This window comes from Protopterus annectens, chromosome 5.part1 (genome assembly GCF_019279795.1).
Source record: "Protopterus annectens isolate FY-2018-M chromosome 5.part1, PAN1.0, whole genome shotgun sequence".
Taxonomy (NCBI): domain Eukaryota; kingdom Metazoa; phylum Chordata; order Ceratodontiformes; family Protopteridae; genus Protopterus; species Protopterus annectens.
The window spans coordinates 705,501,876-705,519,482 of NC_056736.1; the positions used below are offsets into that span (position 1 = coordinate 705,501,876).

A 17,607-nucleotide genomic window follows, 5' to 3' on the forward strand; every position below is an offset into this window, starting at 1 on the left:
GCATACCTGCACGTCCCTATCCAACCAGATTGCAGAAGACACCTCAGATTTCTTGCAGGATCAGAGCATTATCAATTCTCAGCATTGCCCTTTGGCTTATCTACTGCGCCCAGAGTATTCACGAAATGCCTGGCATCAGTAATTGCACATTGCAGACTTCAGGGAATTCAAATTTATCCATACCTGGACGACTGCCTAATACAAGCGGACAGCAAGAAAAAATTGTTAAAGGACTTGGCCTATGCCATACACCTGCTACAGACCTTGGGATACACAGTCAACATCCAAAAGTCAAGACTAGTACCGTCCCAAAGGATAACCTTTTTGGGTGCAGATCTGGACACAATCACCCAGATGGCTTTTCTCACAGAAGAAAAACAAAAACAACTTCCAGATTATTTCATGATTCTGTCAAGACAAACTCAGCTTACTGCAAGGAAAGTCCTGCAGGCCCTGGGTTACATGGCATCCTGCATAATTTTAATCCCACATGCCAGGCTGCATATGAGGAAATTACAATGGTACCTAAGGAGTGTATGGTCTCAACACAGTCACAGTCTAGAAACCATGATACCAATCATTCCATGCCTTCAAAAGGAATTCCTGTGGTGGGCTCAGGCCTGCCAGTCCAACAGAGGGTTGCCTTTCAACAAACCAAAAACAAGGCAGACCATCGCCACGGACGCCTCAGACCGAGGATGGGGAGCACACATGGAGGACAAATGTATCCAAGGCCTATGGCCTCAAGGGCAGCTAAGCATGCACATAAACCAAAAGGAAATGCTGGCAGTGAGGCATGCAATCGAGGCATTCAGACCCTTCCTCCAACAAGGACATCTGTTAATAAGGACAGACAACACCACGGTCATGTGGTACATAAACAAACAGGGAGGCACACATTCCTACCCTCTATGGCGGATGGCTATGAATCTGTGGAATCTATGCCTGAATCTCAATATCCAGCTGCAGGCCAAATTCGTACCAGGAAAAGAAAATGCACTAGCAGACAGCTTAAGCAGAACTACCATGGATGCACACAAATGGATGCTGCATCCAGACATCTTCAAACTCATAACAAAGACATGGGGAATGCCGGAGATAGATCTGTTCGCCTCCCCACTCAACCACCAACTGAAGACATTCTGCTCAAGGACATACCACCCACAAGCATGGAGGGTGGACTCTCTCTCTTTCAGCTGGAATGCCCCAACAGTATATGCCTTTCCACCTCTCCCATTGATGTACAAGGTTCTACTGAAAATCAGGGAGGAACAGCCAAAAGTGATACTAATAGCTCCGGACTGGCCAAGACAACACTGGTACCCACTATTGAGAAGCATGTCTCAGGCAAATTCATGGCCTCTTCCCCTATGGCCTCTTCTTCTAACGCAGAACAATTTCAAGACCCTGCATCCCAACTTGAAAACATTGCAGCTAACTGCCTGGAAAATTCCTTAAATCCCAACCAAACTGTTTTATCTCAGAGGGTGAAGGACATTATCCTGGAGGCTCGCAGATCTTCCACAAGGAAGACATACTCAGTTAAATGGAAGAGGTTTCTCATTTGGAGCACATCAAAGGGCACAGATGTCACAGTGGCAAACCTAGCACACATCCTAGAATACTTAGCAGAATTGTTCCACAATGGCCTGTCTTATTCTTCCATTAAGATTCATGCTTCAGCAATTTCAGCAGAATACAATATGGATCCACCTATCTTCTCACACCCTCTTCTCGGGCAATTTTTGAGAGGGATCAAAAATGTTAAACCTCCAAGAAGACCCCCTCTACCTGTATGGGATCTCAATTTTGTGCTGGAAAAACTGACACTACCTCCTTTTGAACCAGCAGCATCAACAGGCCTACAGATTTTATCTTGGAAAACTGCATTCCTTCTGGCAATCACTTCAGCAAGAAGAGTATCTGAGTTACAAGCATTAATGGCAGTGCAGCCTTTTCTTATTTTTCACCAGGATAGAGTGTCACTAAGAACCAATCCTACTTTCATGCCAAAGGTGGTATCTAGGGTATCCTTGAACCAAGCTATTCACTTGCCTACGTTCTTCCCTAACCCACAGAACAAAGGGGAAAAACTTTTGCACACCCTGGATATACACAGACAACTACGCTACTATTTGGACAGAACGAAAACTAGCAGAAAAACTGACCAACTTTTTGTAGCATATGCAACTGGGGTACAAGCAATTCCCAAACAGACAATTTCAAAATGGATAGGAAATTGCATTCGCTTTTGTTACTCCTTTCATGGAAAGCCAGTTCCTGAAAATATCAGGCCTCACTCCACAAGGGCCACAGCCACCACTACAGCTTTCCTACGAGGGGTGGCTACCAAGGACATTTTAGAAGCTGCTACTTGGAGCTCCGTGCATACATTTGCCAAGCATTACAATCTACCTTTATACTCCAGATCCCGAGCAGGGTTTGCAACTGCAGTGCTGCAGGGGATCTTAACTACACCATCCTTCTCTTAGTACCTCCTCCCCCAGATTGGCTATGGTATTCTACCCATATGTTATGACTGCAGATGCATCCTTGAAGGACATAGTACAGTTTTGTACCTACCATCAATGTAGATGTCCGATAGGTATGCATCTGCAGTCAGGATTACCCACCCTCCTTCCCCTCTGTGGTATTCATAGGGTACTTACCCCTCTTTCAGCTAGCTGGGGGAATCTATTGTGGTGTATTTGTTTGTTTGTACATGTATATAATTTGCAAATGTTTGGAACTTTTCAGCATTTATCCAAATTTAGCCTTCCTAGAGGGCACCTGGCATCTGGGGCAAGAAAAACTGAGGAAAATGGCGTCGGCTGATGCTTTTATACCCCAGACGCTCTGACGTCGGGGAAAGTGCGACATCAGCCGAGGCCAACCCAGACTTTGGAATCCGGCCGACCGAAGGGCTGCCTGAGGCAGGACAACCCATATGTTATGACTGCAGATGCATACCTATCGGGCATCTACATTTATGGTAGGTGCAAAACTGTACTTTACTCTTTTCTGGTCTTTTGTATTTGCATTGAGCACTATAGTATCCCAGATGGAATCCAGTCAGAAGCTTACATTCATCAGATGTTTGCTGGATATAACGATATTTCAGCCCTTTCTTCCTTTGGCTGGTCTGTCTACTACTTCAGACTTCCTTCTGTGAAAAAAAGAGGAAGAACAGAACAGTCAAACTGCTAATGCCCCTTTGCAGGCCATCATGGCTGGGGACTTGGGTGCGTCTGTATGGACTGAGAGCTTACAGAGACCTACTTCTAATGATTGGCTCAAGGGGATGGGGTAAAGGCTTACCCTGAGTATTTATTTATTTCCAAAGTAGAGGACGGAATTCACAAAGTGTTCATGCAAGAAGAGATTTTAGGTGTTGGTATTGAGGTCAAGCCTGCAAAACCAATTTCTAATGACTTAGGAGAGGACACCCCCCCCCATGATGTAAAAACTAAACAGACTGTCTTCTGTCTAAGCAGACCCCTTCTAAAAAGGATTTAATATGTTATTCCCCTTCCTGCTGTTTTCAGGTAGGCCAAGAGGACTAGTTCATAGTAACCCAGGGCTTAAGGTCCTGAAGGCCAAGAACAACAAGGCTCCTCTTTCCTTCCTAGTGAAAAGAAGAGAGATCCTTCTGAGGATGACTAGGAACTTTGGAACATTGACCAAAAAGATCTGGTCTCCCTCTGCTTGCAGGTCTCATTTCCTCCTCAGTTTTGACTTTGATGTAGAGGACACCTTGTTTCTTTTTTGACTCTTCCAGTGTGGAAATATCCTTTGGAGAAACTTTGATCCCCATGAAGATTTCCTCAAGTGAGAGGGAGGCAAAGCCTCAGACATTCAAAAAAGGTATTTTGAACTCTTGCAAATGGAAGCCTCTGAGTCTGTGGCCTTTCACACTATCTTAGTAAGTCCTGGAGGATACATTTTTACTAACTTATCGGGCTTCAGACTCCCAAGTCCTATACCCCTAAAAAAGCTAGACAGAGTCTACATCTTTGAAGATGCCCACAAGTATTGTTAAAGGAATTTGAGAGCAATAGATTGGCAGGTTCTTAACCACAAAATTAGTTTTGGCTGTATTAGATATTCTGGGTAAAAGTATTGGGACATTTTTGCATGGCTAACTTAGAACTATTTTATGCTTGTGCAGCAGTCGGAGAGTTCCAGCAAACATACTTTAAAATGTGCGTATGATGCTGTAGATAGTGGTATGACCACATGCTCTGCTAGAAGAAGGAAAACATGCCTGGCTAAGGTTGCAGCCCCTACCTGAATATATTAAAACACAATTAATGCTTGGATAAGGAATTGCTGCTTTGAGGAGTCCACTGCCAAAGTCTTTTAAGAAATTGGAGAAGGATGAAATCATGGAAGGAGTCGAGCAACTTTTTTACATTTCCCTATACACAGATATGAAAGGGACTGCCTTACAAACCTGTACCTTTTGTAAGAAATTATCTAAAGCAAACCGCATAAAGGGAGGAAGCCCCACTTCAAAAAGTGAAGGAGCAGTGAAGATAAATGGAAAAGATTCATAAATGTTTGTCTCTTACCTACCCACCACTTTCCCATTCCAGCCCATCCTCTTCTGCACCCCAAAAGATGGCTGACCAGGCTTTCCTTATGCCTTACCAATTGGGAAATCATCACAGTAAATACATGGGTTTTAAGCATTATCAAAGAAGGATATAGGCTGTAGTGGGCCAGCAGATCCTGATTGCCAAGATTCCCACAGGTTCCCAGAGAATTAGATAGACCGATTCCTCCCTTCCTCTCGGACTTGCTCTCTTAGGGGCTTGTAGAAGAGGTACCTATTCAACTTCTGAGCAGAAACTTTTATTCCAGATTTTTCTGGTCTGCGGGAAGGAAGAAACATAAAGGCCTATTGTAGGTCTATAAAGACTCCTGATGCTGACCCTGCAGGCTGTGCTACCCATTCTGCATCCAAGGACCTAGTTGGTGATATTGAAACTGAATGATGTTTACATTGATTATTGCTATCAAAAAAAAAATGCAGACATTTTCTCAAATTCTTTGCCTGGGGGATGACACATTCAGTTTAGTTCATTACCTGTTGGGCTCACCAATGCACACAGGTTGTTAGTCCCAGCTGTTGCTTACAACAGGATGCAGGAATTTACATCTTTCCTTACTTGGATGACTGTCATCATCAGGCAAACTCAGCCGAGGAAGTAATTAGGGCACAAACTTTCATCAATAATCTTCTGGACCACTCTGGGTTTACTGTCAACCTGCAAAACTCAAACCCTCATCTGGTGCCATGAAAGATCCAGCCCTGTTTGATCTCTTATTCCTTCGCCGAACTAATGGTACATCCAAGTACTCTGTTAAAGGAACTAAACCTTCATCAGCAGATAGGACATGTTGGTGTGAAGGTTTCATATTCCAATGTATCAGTCACCTCTGGAACAAACTTCCACTACATGTCAAGCAGATTAAGCACTCTTGCCACCTTTAAGGTAAATCTAGATAACTGGATGGGCAGCTTCAAATTATCTCTATCTTGTCTTTCCTTCATTAAGGCCAGAGGGAAATTTTGAATATTTTTTTTGGCTAGACTTGAAAATAGTCTCCAGACTGATTGCATAGTACTTACCTATGAACCTGTGGTACCATTCCAGAAGGAAGTCTCTCTAGGCTCCATGAAGGCTATCTTAACCTAGATGGCCTTTCTTCCTCAGGACAAGCTGTCAAGCAACTGCAAGTGTTTCTCAAACCTGTCAAAATGAAAGAGGTCTGCAGCCAGGGAATTTCTCAAGGATCCCGGGTTTCAAGGCATCCACTATCCCCAATTAAAACTTCACATGAGGAAGATGCCATGGTACTTCAGGTCACTGTGATGCTGACTTCTGCAGCCCCAAGACCCTTAATCCCAGTTTCCCCAATTTGTTGTATGGGAGCTCCAGTTGTGGGTAAGATGGATCATTTTAAATTGCTGAGTCTCCTTTGTCCAGGAGCCCCCCCCCCCCCCCATACACACACACACACACACACACACACACACACACACACACACACACACACACACCAGACTATTACCACAGATACATTGCTTGGAGAGCCTTCTGTCAGGATTTTAAGATTCCAGGGATTCTTTAGAGGCTACCCCTAGGGTGGTCATAGCTGATGTCCCCTTAAAGAAGTCTTGCGGAGACAACCAGTAATATATGCTTTTTCAAATCATTTTAAGATTCAAGCTCTTGAATCTCATCAGAAAATAAAGAAGGCCTTTATTTGTTTTATCAGAAATAGCTTACAGGAAGGGTCAAGAGAGTCTGCACTAAACCTAGAACTAACCTTGAACTAAGTCCAATAAATTACTCTTGTCCAGAGTAAACAAGACTAGAGATGGTGCATTTTTAATTTTTTTATTTTGATGGGTATTTCTGCAGAAAATTACCCACTTTTGTCAGAAAAAAAACTTTCTAGGGATGGGCATAGCATTATGGCTAGGCAGAGTGGAATTCTCTATCCCTTCTCCCAGGACTGACGAGTTTCTGCAGAAAATTACCCACTTTTGTCAGAAAAAAAACTTTCTAGGGATGGGCATAGCATTATGGCTAGGCAGAGTGGAATTCTCTATCCCTTCTCCCAGGACTGACGAGTGACTCTCCCTTGCCCACTAAGGGCACTACAGTATCTGCAGTGGATATGTCTAACCCCCCAGTCCATGGTGGCATAGGGACTAATACTAGTGGGACCCACCAAGGAAAAAGATGAGTGGTTTGAGGAACCAGTTTTGGCCAGTCACATGCCTTTGGCTGAGGCACTTCAGCATCCTGCTGTGGTGGCAAAGGCTGTTCGACATTTTTCTTTTCTTTTTGTGGCTGGAAGAAGTAAGAATTGAGGAACCAATTCCATGGTCAGGTTGAAAAAGGTGCACGATTTCCGTGGAATCCTGGCAGCAGTAGTCAGTAAAACTAACGTTTTCCTGCTAAAACACAATAAAAAGCACTTAAAACACTACCCCCCCCCCCCAGTAAAATAACTCTTATCACAGAAAAACAGTTTAAAGTAAGTTTTAAAGTAAATATCCCATTTAAAAGTGAACGAGAAAGATAAGACTGTCATTCTAGACACTTTTTACTAGCTTAAGATTTTGGAAAGAGTAAGTTTGCTTTCAAAAAAGTTTTTTTCCCCAAAGGGAGTTTGTCTGCCTGGCAGTGGAACAGTGTTAGCCACCCATTGATCCTCAAAAGTCCACAGAGGAATGCTCTCTTCTGTGGAAGGAAAGCTCTAGAGGGCTTGTCATCCAAACGTTAGATGTTATGTGATCCTATCTCGCCTACATTCTGACTGATGGGTTCGGAGCCGATCCCTCGGCTCCGACTCGGCACGCTTATGCCAAAGAGCGAAGTCTCTTATTGGCTGAGCTTACTATATCCCAGGATGCACCACTACCAGTCCCCCAGATCTCGTTTGCCGCTAACCTGCGAAGACGTGGTCTCGAGCTGGCTGAGCTGAGTAGTTATTTTAACTAACTTTTTCTGTCAGTTTTTTGCTGTTGTTCTCTCAAAAAAGCTGTTTTAACAGCTATTCTTCTCATTGTTGTGTGATTGGTTGGATTTGTTGAAGACTTTTGTTGTGTGATTGGGTTGAGTTTGGCAGGCCCCCTTCATCTAGGGCCTTCGGTCAATCAACCCTCCTATATCTTACATATAGAGAAAAGGCTTTCAATTTTTGTAGCTCTGTTTGTTCTTACAGGGTTTTCAAAGTCCCTGTCATTTGCGGCTGACGATAACTGTAAGCCTATACTTAGGGGTGTCACCAGTAATTGTATTTTTCAGTCAGATTACTGAAATTCTCCCATAATGTCTCAGAATCCTAGGCCTTGGGCTTTAAAAAATGTACAAAATGTAGTTTCAAAATGTCCATCACGGACGATCACTCGCTCTGTGTGTATTGCTTAGGTGCAAAACATTTACAGGAATCATGTAGCGTATGTCACGCTTTTTCCTCAAGGGTCCTCCAGGAGAGGAAAAATAAATTAATTCTTAAGGGGTTAATTAAACCTTCTTTTGAAGAAGCCTTGGCATCTTCTCCTTCTCCGGCCAAAAGAAAGGCGTCGGTTCCGACCAGTCCGTCGGATCCGACCGCTAAGAGACATAGGCAGGCCTCTCCTTGGCTCCAAGGACTTGGGCCGAGGTGGAACGGTCTGCCTCGATGCCACCAGTATCGACTCCTCTGGCCGGAGCCGATGGCTGGGGCATCGAGGCGGGTCACCTTCGTCGGCTCCACTGGTCTCGGGCCGACAAGGGTCGCCGCTCAGACACTTCCTCCTCGGCGTCGAAGTCCACCTCGGCACCGATGGAATCTGGTGTGTGTATTCCCTCGGCGCCGATACTCATCGAGTCACCTCGGAGCCGGTCCCCTAGCCCTTTGGGGCCGTTGGAGAGGCCGTCTCGAACCCGTTCTGTTTCCTCTCGGTCTTCGAGGATGTCAGATTCTGATATAGACAGGGTGCTCCAAAGACTGTTCCAGTCCCCAGTCTTCCAAAAATTTGTTTCGGTTCCGACCCAGTTGGCTTCGGAGCCGATGACCTTGGCCCACCCCATTGCCATTCCTCCTCCGACTGCTTCGGCTCCGTCGGAGCAGGTGGAGATCTCAGGGTCGGCTCCGACCCTTACTCCAACCCGGGCCTTCGGGTCCGAGTTTGGTACGCGGACTTCTTCGGCTGGACCCGGGGTGATGTTTGGGACCTATGCTTTCGGTTCGAGCCTCCCCTCGGTGCTTCGGCTGCGGGACTTCCGTCGGCTATCACGGCTCGGGGACGGACACTCCCAGGATTCTGGGGTCCGGCTTTCAGAGCCATGAGGAGTGCCTTGGCCAAGTCCTCTTGCCATCTCTCCGGCTTTACCGGCACCTTCCTGGGCGTGGAGACTGGGTCTTTGGCAGTTCCCTGTCCGTAGTCAGCGGAGCCCGGGCCTGAGGTTACCCCAGTGGGGGTTTCCCTCCTCCTGAGGGTTCTTCGGAGTTGTTTTCGGAGGAACCCCCAAGGAAGAGATCGTGCAAGAGGAAGCACGTGGACTTCCCCGAGTCTATTACATCAGACACTGATCTTGATGATGCAGAGGGGTCCCAGTCGTCCTCGGATGATGTCTCATTTGCAGACATCTTAGAGATCCTTAAACAACGAGGTGGCTGGATATCCAAACCCCCCTCTGCTGATGAGTCAGTGCTCCTCAAGGCCTTTGGGGCTCAGCCCTCCGCCTCCTGGGTGTCTCCGCCCTTGACAAGCTTCTGGATTTAGTTTGTCGAAGGCGTGGGAACATCCAGATACCGTGGAACCAGTCCCTTCTCGTCCAAATAAATTTTTGTCTGCTCCGCCCGAGAAGGAGTTGCTCACTAAAGGCGTGGCTGTAGGTGGCATGGTGGTGGCATCTGGTACACAACAGGGCGTGGCAGAGGCTTCAACGTCCATCCATCCTCCTAATAAAGAGTCTAGGAGTATGGACAGGTGCAGAAGCGCACCCTGACTTCAGCGGCCTTTACTTTAAGGTCTCTGAATTATTTGGCACATTTTACCAGGCTTCAGAGGGATCTGGTCAAGGAGTTGTCAGATTCCCTCTCGGGTAACCTACCTGAGCAGCTAGCCCAGTCGGTTAGCTCTCAGTTGGCTATCCTTATGTCAATTTCTAACTCGTCCATGAGGCTCATTTCCTATGCGGCCGAAGGCGGGTAGAGCGGCAGGCACAGGCGTGGCTCTCGGAGACAAGCCTGGCTCCGCTGTGTCAGTTGTGGAGGCCTTCAAGTCTTCCTTCGCGACGCTCCCTTTGATGAGTCCTCCTTGTTTGGACCCAAGGTTAAAGACACCCTTACCCGCTGTGAGCAAGAGGGAAAAACTTTATCTGCCGTAGGAGCCCGTTATTCCACCCCTTTCGGCCTTACCCCAAGGCTAAAGGAGGGAAAATGTGGTTCCGCAAATCTCGTAAGTTTTTCTCCCAACAGCAGGAAGATTCCCCTTCCAGAGGCAGAGGACGGGGAAATTTTTCAGGGAGACGCCGTCCCAGAGGCGGCAGAGGGCCCCGCAATTCTGGAGACCGCGAGTCCTTTCGTGGCTCTTCAGCCTCCCACACGTCATGAGGGATTGCCCGGCTGTGCTGCTCCGGAGCCAGTCGGGTGTCGTGTTGCCAAGCACCTAAAAGCCTGGGAGTCAATCACTCAGGACAGATGGGTGCTTCGGATCATTGCCGGAGGTTACACCATCCCATTCACATACTCGCCCCCACCGTCCAAAAGAATCCCGGACCCACCACCCAGTCAAAGGGAAGCGGCAGCCGCAGGAGCGTTAAACCTGCTAGAAAAGGAGTCATCCAACGGTCCCCACAGACCAGATCGGATCAGGAAATTACTCCAGGTTCTTTTAGTGCCAAAAGACAGGGGACCTGGGACCAATATTGGATCTCTGCAGACTGAACCAATCCGTCACGAAATCCAAATTCGAATGGTCACGTTACAATCCATTCTCCCATTGTTGGAGAAGGATGTTTGGATGTGCTCCATAGACCTCAAGGACGCCTATTATCACATACCGATACATCAGGTGTCCAGGAGGTATCTGCGCTTCAGCCTGGGAGTCAGTCATTACCAATTTTGCGCTCTGCCCTTTGGTCTCACCACAGCCCCAGGGTGTTCACCAAGTGTTTGGCAGTAGTGACGGCTCACCTGAGAAGTCTTGGATTCCAAGTGTTTCCCTATCTGGACGACTGGCTCCTGACTGCCACCACCAGGCATCTACTAATGGACAACCTCAAAGCCACCATCTCCTGGGTATTACCCTGGGGATTACATTCAATTGGTCAAAGTCTGTCTTGCTGCCCTCTCAGCATAAAGTTCATAGGAGCAGAGATAGACTCAAGATTGATCGCGTCTTTCTTCCTGCCGAAAGGATCCAAACTTTACAGGGCCAAGTTCAAGCTCTGATCTCGAGATCCAAAGCCCCAGCCAGGATGGTTCTACAAGTTTTAGGCTCAATGTCTGCCACGGTTCTTTTAGTTCCTCTGGCGAGATTGCACATGAGGATTCTTCAGTGGCTATTGTCAACTCAATGGTCCTTTCAGGATCTTCCTCTCAATCATCACATCATGATTACGGAAATATGCAAAAGGGACCTTCACTGGTGGCTTCAGACATCCAATTTGGATCAAGGAAAACCCTTTGTTCTTCCCTCTCCAGTGGTTACCCTGACGACAGATGCCTCCCAGATAGGGTGGGGGCATTGTCTGGGCAGGCTAGTTCAGGGCTCCTGGCTTCCAGGCAGCTCTCCTCCACATCAACGTGTTGGAGATGAGGGCTGTACTTCTATCCCTACAGGCCTTACACAAGTTTCTTCCTCAGGGCATCATCGCCATCCACACAGACAACATGTCGGTGGTCTGGTATCTGAACAAACAAGGAGGGACCAGATCGTACCCCCTTTGCAGAGAGGCCATGAGAGTGTGGGAATGGGCTGTAGCTACCAACCGCTTCTTGGTAGCGACCCACATCCCGGGAAGGTCAAATATATTGGCAGACAAATTGAGCAGGACAATTCTCTCTCCTCACGAATGGTCTCTAAACCACACAGTAGCAGCTCAGGTTTTCAGGAGATGCGGGGCGCCGTGCTGCGACCTATTTGCAACTCCACTAAACACCAAGTGCCAAAGGTTCTTCTCCTTGATCCCACATCAGGGAGTACCAGCTATGGATGCTCTAGCACAACCTTGGCCAACAGGGCTACTTTATGCCTTTCCTCCAATTCCACTTCTCCCCAAAGTTATTCAAAAGCTTCTCAATTGGGGTCCTCAATGATACTGATTGCCCCATTCTGGCCTCGTCAGGTATGGTTTCCTTACCTGAAGAAGCATGCGGTGGACGATCCGTGGACTTTAGACCTAATTGCGGACTTGCTAATCCATCAGTCGGGACATCGGCATCAGTCCCTTCAATCTTTGAAATTGACAGCTTGGCTCCTCCACTTCCCACTTTTGTTAGGAGGCACACACTAGACCGGAAGTTGTTCACATTTTATCTTGGCCCACAAACCCACCACTAACAAATTGTACCTCAGTAAGTGGAAGAGGTTTGCTATCTGGGCTCAACTCAAGGGCTTAGACCCTATCTCTGCTCCTGTCCCAGAGGTTTTGAAATTCTTAACATCCCTGTTTAATCAAGGATCTTCTGTCTCAACTATTAAAGTCCAACTAGCGGCTATCTCTAAATTCCACGAATCCATGGATCCTCCTTTGATGAGCAGCAGACTATGCAAAACTTTCATTAAAGGTGCGAGCCTATTAAGACCCCCAATTTTTCATCCTGCACCTCCGTGGGATCTTGATTTGGTGCTTCGCGCATTAACATCTTCCCCTTTCGAACCGGCTGCTACATGTGAGTTAAAATATCTGTCTTGGAAAACTGCCTTCTTAGTTGCAATTACTTCTGCAAGAAGAGTTTCAGATCTTCAATGTCTATTAAGCCACAGTACTTGATTTTCCACAAGGATAGAGTATCACTTAGGCCTAATCCATCCTTTGTCCCAAAGGTCTGTTCTAGTTTCTGTCTCCAACAATCTCTAGAGCTACCAGTTTTCTTCCCAAAATTCTCCAATGAAGCAGAATACACTCTCCATAAATTGGATGTTCACAGGCAATTACGCTTCTATTTAGACAGGACTCAGCAACTTCGTAAGTCAGACCAGTTGTTTGTGTCCTTCTCAGATAATAAATTGGGCCAAACCATCACAAAAGCTACTATCTCCAAATGGATCAGAGATTGCATAACTCAGGCTTATTCTTCTTGAATAAGCAACTTACAACATCCATCAAAGCTCATTCTACCAGGGCTATGGCTACTTCTATAGCTTTTCATTCCAAGCTCGCTATATCGGAAATTTGTGCTGCGGCTACTTGGTCCAATCCGCACACTTTCATTTCCCACTACAAATTGGATGTGGCATCTAGAGGGCGAGCTTCAGTTGGTTCCCCCCCACTCACGAGTGTTTTCCAGTGAGCCACCCGGGATTCACGTGCTAGGACGCTGTCCCATCAGTCAGAATGTAGGCGAGATAGGATCACATAACATCTTTTAGTTATGTACTCACCATAACTTCAGATGTTTGGGATCCATCTCGCCACATTCCTAATACCCACCCTCCTTCCCCTGCCTTGGAGATCAGAAGAGATTGAACGGTTTTGAGTTCTACTGTTTTATCTTGTTTCATCTGACGATGTTATATAAGCAGGGTGTGCATGTGTGCATGTATGCGGACAAACTAGATCTGGGGGACTGGTAGTGGTGCATCCTGGGATATAGTAAGCTCAGCCAATAAGAGACTTCGCTCTTTGGCATAAGCGTGCCGAGTCGGAGCCGAGGGATCGGCTCCGAACCCATCAGTCAGAATGTAGGCGAGATGGATCCCAAACATCTGAAGTTATGGTGAGTACATAACTAAAAGTTCAGCTTGAGCGAACTAATTGTTTGGGTGTGTGGAGGGTGGCCCTGCAAGCTATATAATCTGTCTTGCTGTTATATACTTAGCAGGTTACAACCCATGTAGCTTACGCTTCTGCAGCAATGACTATAATGCTGAATATCTGATGGTGCTCACTGAATCAGCTAGTCTTGGGGGGGGGGGTGTTATCCATGTGCTTATTATCTTTCTGTCATACCCCTATATCTGGGTGAGTCCCTCCATCTGGTAGCTGCAGATAACATCTTTTGCAAGTTTGTGCAGTATATAGCAGTGTATTTTCTTAAAAATAATGTTTGAGTCTTATTATTGAGTGCAGATCGAAATTTGTAGCACATAGGCTAGCCATATTCTTTTGAACTGTATGTAATGCCGTGGCATGCACCAGCAGGAGGCACTCCCCCCCCCCCACACACACACACACTTTCCGAGAGAGGGACATTAGTGATAACTTGGAGACTTCCCCTGAAGATGATCTCCTTGTAGATCAACTGAAGAAATTACTGAAAGTAATTTATTTTTGTTGAATGTGCATTGTCTGTAAAAGGTAAGTTGTGTGTATTATGTATTTTAGGAAGACAAGTTGCTCCTTGAGAGCCAGCTGGTTTTGGCTACAGCAGAACCTCTCTGTTTGGACCCCTCCATTGCAGTAACTTGTACAACAAATCGTCTTTTATACAACAAGCAGAAAATGAACACTCGTCCACTGAAACGGTAAATACTTTTCTTATCCATGTATTATACTAACCATTTTGTGGCTGGCTGAAATGTGGATTTTTTCAAGTCCCAATTTGGCGCAGTCTTTCTTTCTTTATAAATGTTTTTGGATATCCAGTATTTAAGCTGTTCATTTTTTGGTGGGATGCTTCTTGACTTTGTGTAGAAATGTCAGAGCAGTTAGCAGTTATCCGTTTGTACACAGCTTATTTCCTGCCCAGTCAGTAATGTTGGTGTTCAAGCTGGGTGCCTGACCAGAGTCTGGTTTCTGCAACTATGCACCAGCCTTTTGCTTTGGCATTTCTACTGGCTGGGGTGTTAAAACTGATAGAACCTGCCAGAAAGCCTTCTAATAAACAAATATAGTTTGCCACGTTGGTGACCGCTTTCTTATCCAGCCAGGTATTTCTTTTTCAGTGGTGGCCTCCACTACTTTGTATTTTTCTTATATCGAGCTTGGCTGTAAGTGCCTTTTTCTTGCATTGAGCTGGCTCTAAATGTGTTCTTAGGTATTTTATACTTGTGTTGGATAATTATGCCTGAAAAACTTCATTCTACTCGAGGAAAGGAGAGCACTGTATGCATAGTATATAATACTTTAAAATATTTATTTTGAAATTCATCTATTTCTGGCATCTCTACCAGGGAAGGGAAAAAAAGTTGTAACCCCCCCCCCTTCTGTGGGCTTGGCTAAGACATAGAGAATGTTCTGTGTGAAAATGTAACACAATTAATGATGGAGCCCCCTGTGTTCTTCCCATTCCCCCAGGAGTAGCCTTTGTAAGTTGGCAAAGGGTTCCACAGCCTGCACTTATCATAGAGGGGAGAAAGAGCAACTTTAGCAGGTTCCAGTGGTTAATTACATCACTTAGAGAAACCTAAGACATGTTAAGAGTACAAGTTGCAGTGCAACAAATGCTAACCCTTGAACTAGCTTAATGTGAAAACAGAATTATTCCAAAACAGCAAGAATGTAATCCTGGGGAAGTCGTTCAGTGGCTTTTTTTCCCTGCATAGATTCATAAATCAGCCTTTTGAGGAATCCCTTTGTTACCTTCTCTAAAAGGTTAATAACCTGATGGGTACAGTTGTGAGGTTGTCTGCGGAATAAATCCAGCATGATTAGGATTGATTGCATTTTCCACAAATTTCCTTACTTACCCCTCATGTAGCATTTGTAATTTCAATTTTAGATTAATAACATGGTGAAATGCTGCTGGACAGTTTTTATCAAGTCTAAGAATTATTGTGACCATGGTTCCCCATCACAAGTCTAAATGAAATATGTCAAGGATGTGAACATGAGAGTTAAAATATTTTTGCCGGTTGTGCAAGGTAAGATGAGAAAAGTGCTTATGAATTTCATTTGAGAGTTCATCCAGCCCTGGAGCCTTCCATAGATTCAGAATTTTATATAATCTGCAAGCTAAATGGTTTACCCAGTGTAGCTCTCCACAAATGACTCACTGGAGTAATGCCTGCATCAGACAGATATTCCTCAAGGGGGTCAGGACCCCCTTGGATGCCTGAAGTCACAACATGGGGTAGTCAGCTAAAAGAAATATATAATCTGAAGTAGGATTGTTCATTTGTCAGCAACCTGTGGGACCTGTGGGTTACGGATCCGATATCGGATCCGAGCCGGCAACTTGTTTCAAGCTAATGGATCAGAGCTCCTAGCTCCTCCCTTCACCCATAATCCCCTGCTAACCCTCCATGACCTCAGATCTAGTTTGCCACGCTTGTGATGGCTGGATCCTTTTTGAGCTCTACAGATAAGTGTGAAAAAGTTAACTTTTTCTAGTATTTTTCGTCAGGAAATTCTTTTTTAGTTTAAATTAATACTTGTAAAGTGTGTCTGAGTTAGGTTCCTTATTTTTTTAATTAATACCCTCCCTTTGCTGGTCGCTAGTGTGTGAGTGTTTGTTGAGTGTCTTTTGGGGCCTGTGTGTGTGTGTGTAGTTGTTTTTCTTTTTCTTTTTTAGTTTAAAAAAAAAAAAGAAAAAGGAATGGCTGAGGCCCCAAAAGCCATATTTTCTAAATGTACCAAGTGTGGCCATCAGCTCTCCCCGGCTGATGGCCACACTCGTCGTGCCTTGGGGTTGAACACCTCACCTCAGGCTGTACTATCTGTGCAGCGTTCAACCCCAGGGCACTGAAAGAACGGAGGTCGAAGCTGGTCCTGGCGGGACTTCTACCCCCGGATTCAGCTTTGGCCTCCACTACCTCTGCTGCTCCCGTGGCTCCATCACAGCCTGTGGTGGTTGCCACTCCTGCCCCCCTGCCTCCGTCTGGGACTCAAACTCCCGCTAAAGTGTCGGAGGACAGGGAGGCCAGGAGGGAGAAACGGAGGGAGAAGCACCACAAGCAGCGGGCCGAGACCTCTGTTTTGGCCCCGCCAGCTAAGCAGGCTTCTCCCTCCACTGCTTCTAGGTCTCCTCCTCCTCGGCTCCGATCCCCTTCTTTCTCCCCGGGGCCCGAGGAGGAGGAGACCCGATCTCCATCGAGGTCATCGAGGCGGCATTCCAGGCCTGCCTCGGTGGCCTCTTCGAGATCCACTTTCAGCTTATCAGATGCAGACTTGGACCGGATGATGCGAAGGTTCATCCAGGCCCAGCTGCAGATGGAGTGCTCTGCCTCCCCAGGGGAGCTCACACCTTTTTCCACCGAATTGCTCCTTCTCCGACCTGCTACCCAGGTTCGGAGCGCTCGGAGCCGAGCAGCCTTGGAGCCGGGGGTGGGTCGGCTCCGACAGTACTTGGTACTTCGGATCCGACCCTACCCTCGAGCCTGTCGGATCCGACCTCTTGGAGCCGTGGTCCGAGCTTCGGATCCGGGGGATTCAGTGTGCCTTCGGCTCTGTCCAGGTCGGAGCACACTGGTCCCTCGGATCCGACGGTCTCGGCGCCGGTTCCGATCCCTTCATCGGATCCGAGTGGGAGCCGACTTTCGGATCCATTGGAGAGTGGCTCTCCCTCGGCATTCGATGTTGTGGAGAGGGCTCTGTTGAGAGCATCCGGACCCCCGGTCCTTGCATCGACTCCTCCCTGCACTCCCTCTCTGCTGGGCCAGGCTTCCATCACCCGGCCAAAGGGACAGCCTGCTTCGATGTCACAGATAGTTCCATTGGAACAAGATGTTGCTGGCGACTCCTCGGACAGTCCCCCCGAAGAAGCTCCCCACAAGCATAAGTGCAAAAGGAGGCACGTGGACTCCCCGGAGTCCTTAACCGAGGACACGGACTTGGAGGAAGGGGAAGGCTCCCCAAGATCACCCCCTGAGGATGTCTCCTTTGGAGACATCATGGAGATGCTGAGACTCAGAGGTGGGTGGTCTGCCCCCAAGTCTTCCTCTGATGAGTCCGTGTTTCTGGAGGCATTCGAGGCAGGCCCGTCTACCTCCTG

General features: G+C 46.8%; 1 protein-coding gene across 9 annotated transcripts in view; it reads left to right on the top strand.

Annotated features, from left to right (window-relative positions):
- SUPT20H (SPT20 homolog, SAGA complex component) overlaps positions 1-17,607 on the top strand; it is a 991,190-nt gene that overhangs the window by 439,421 nt on the left and 534,162 nt on the right. For all 9 annotated transcript variants that reach the window (XM_044073324.1, XM_044073326.1, XM_044073328.1 and 6 more), the window contains one exon: positions 14,061-14,200. In XM_044073324.1, coding sequence (XP_043929259.1) covers positions 14,061-14,200 — 140 coding nt within the window. The remainder of the gene's footprint in view (positions 1-14,060; positions 14,201-17,607) is intronic.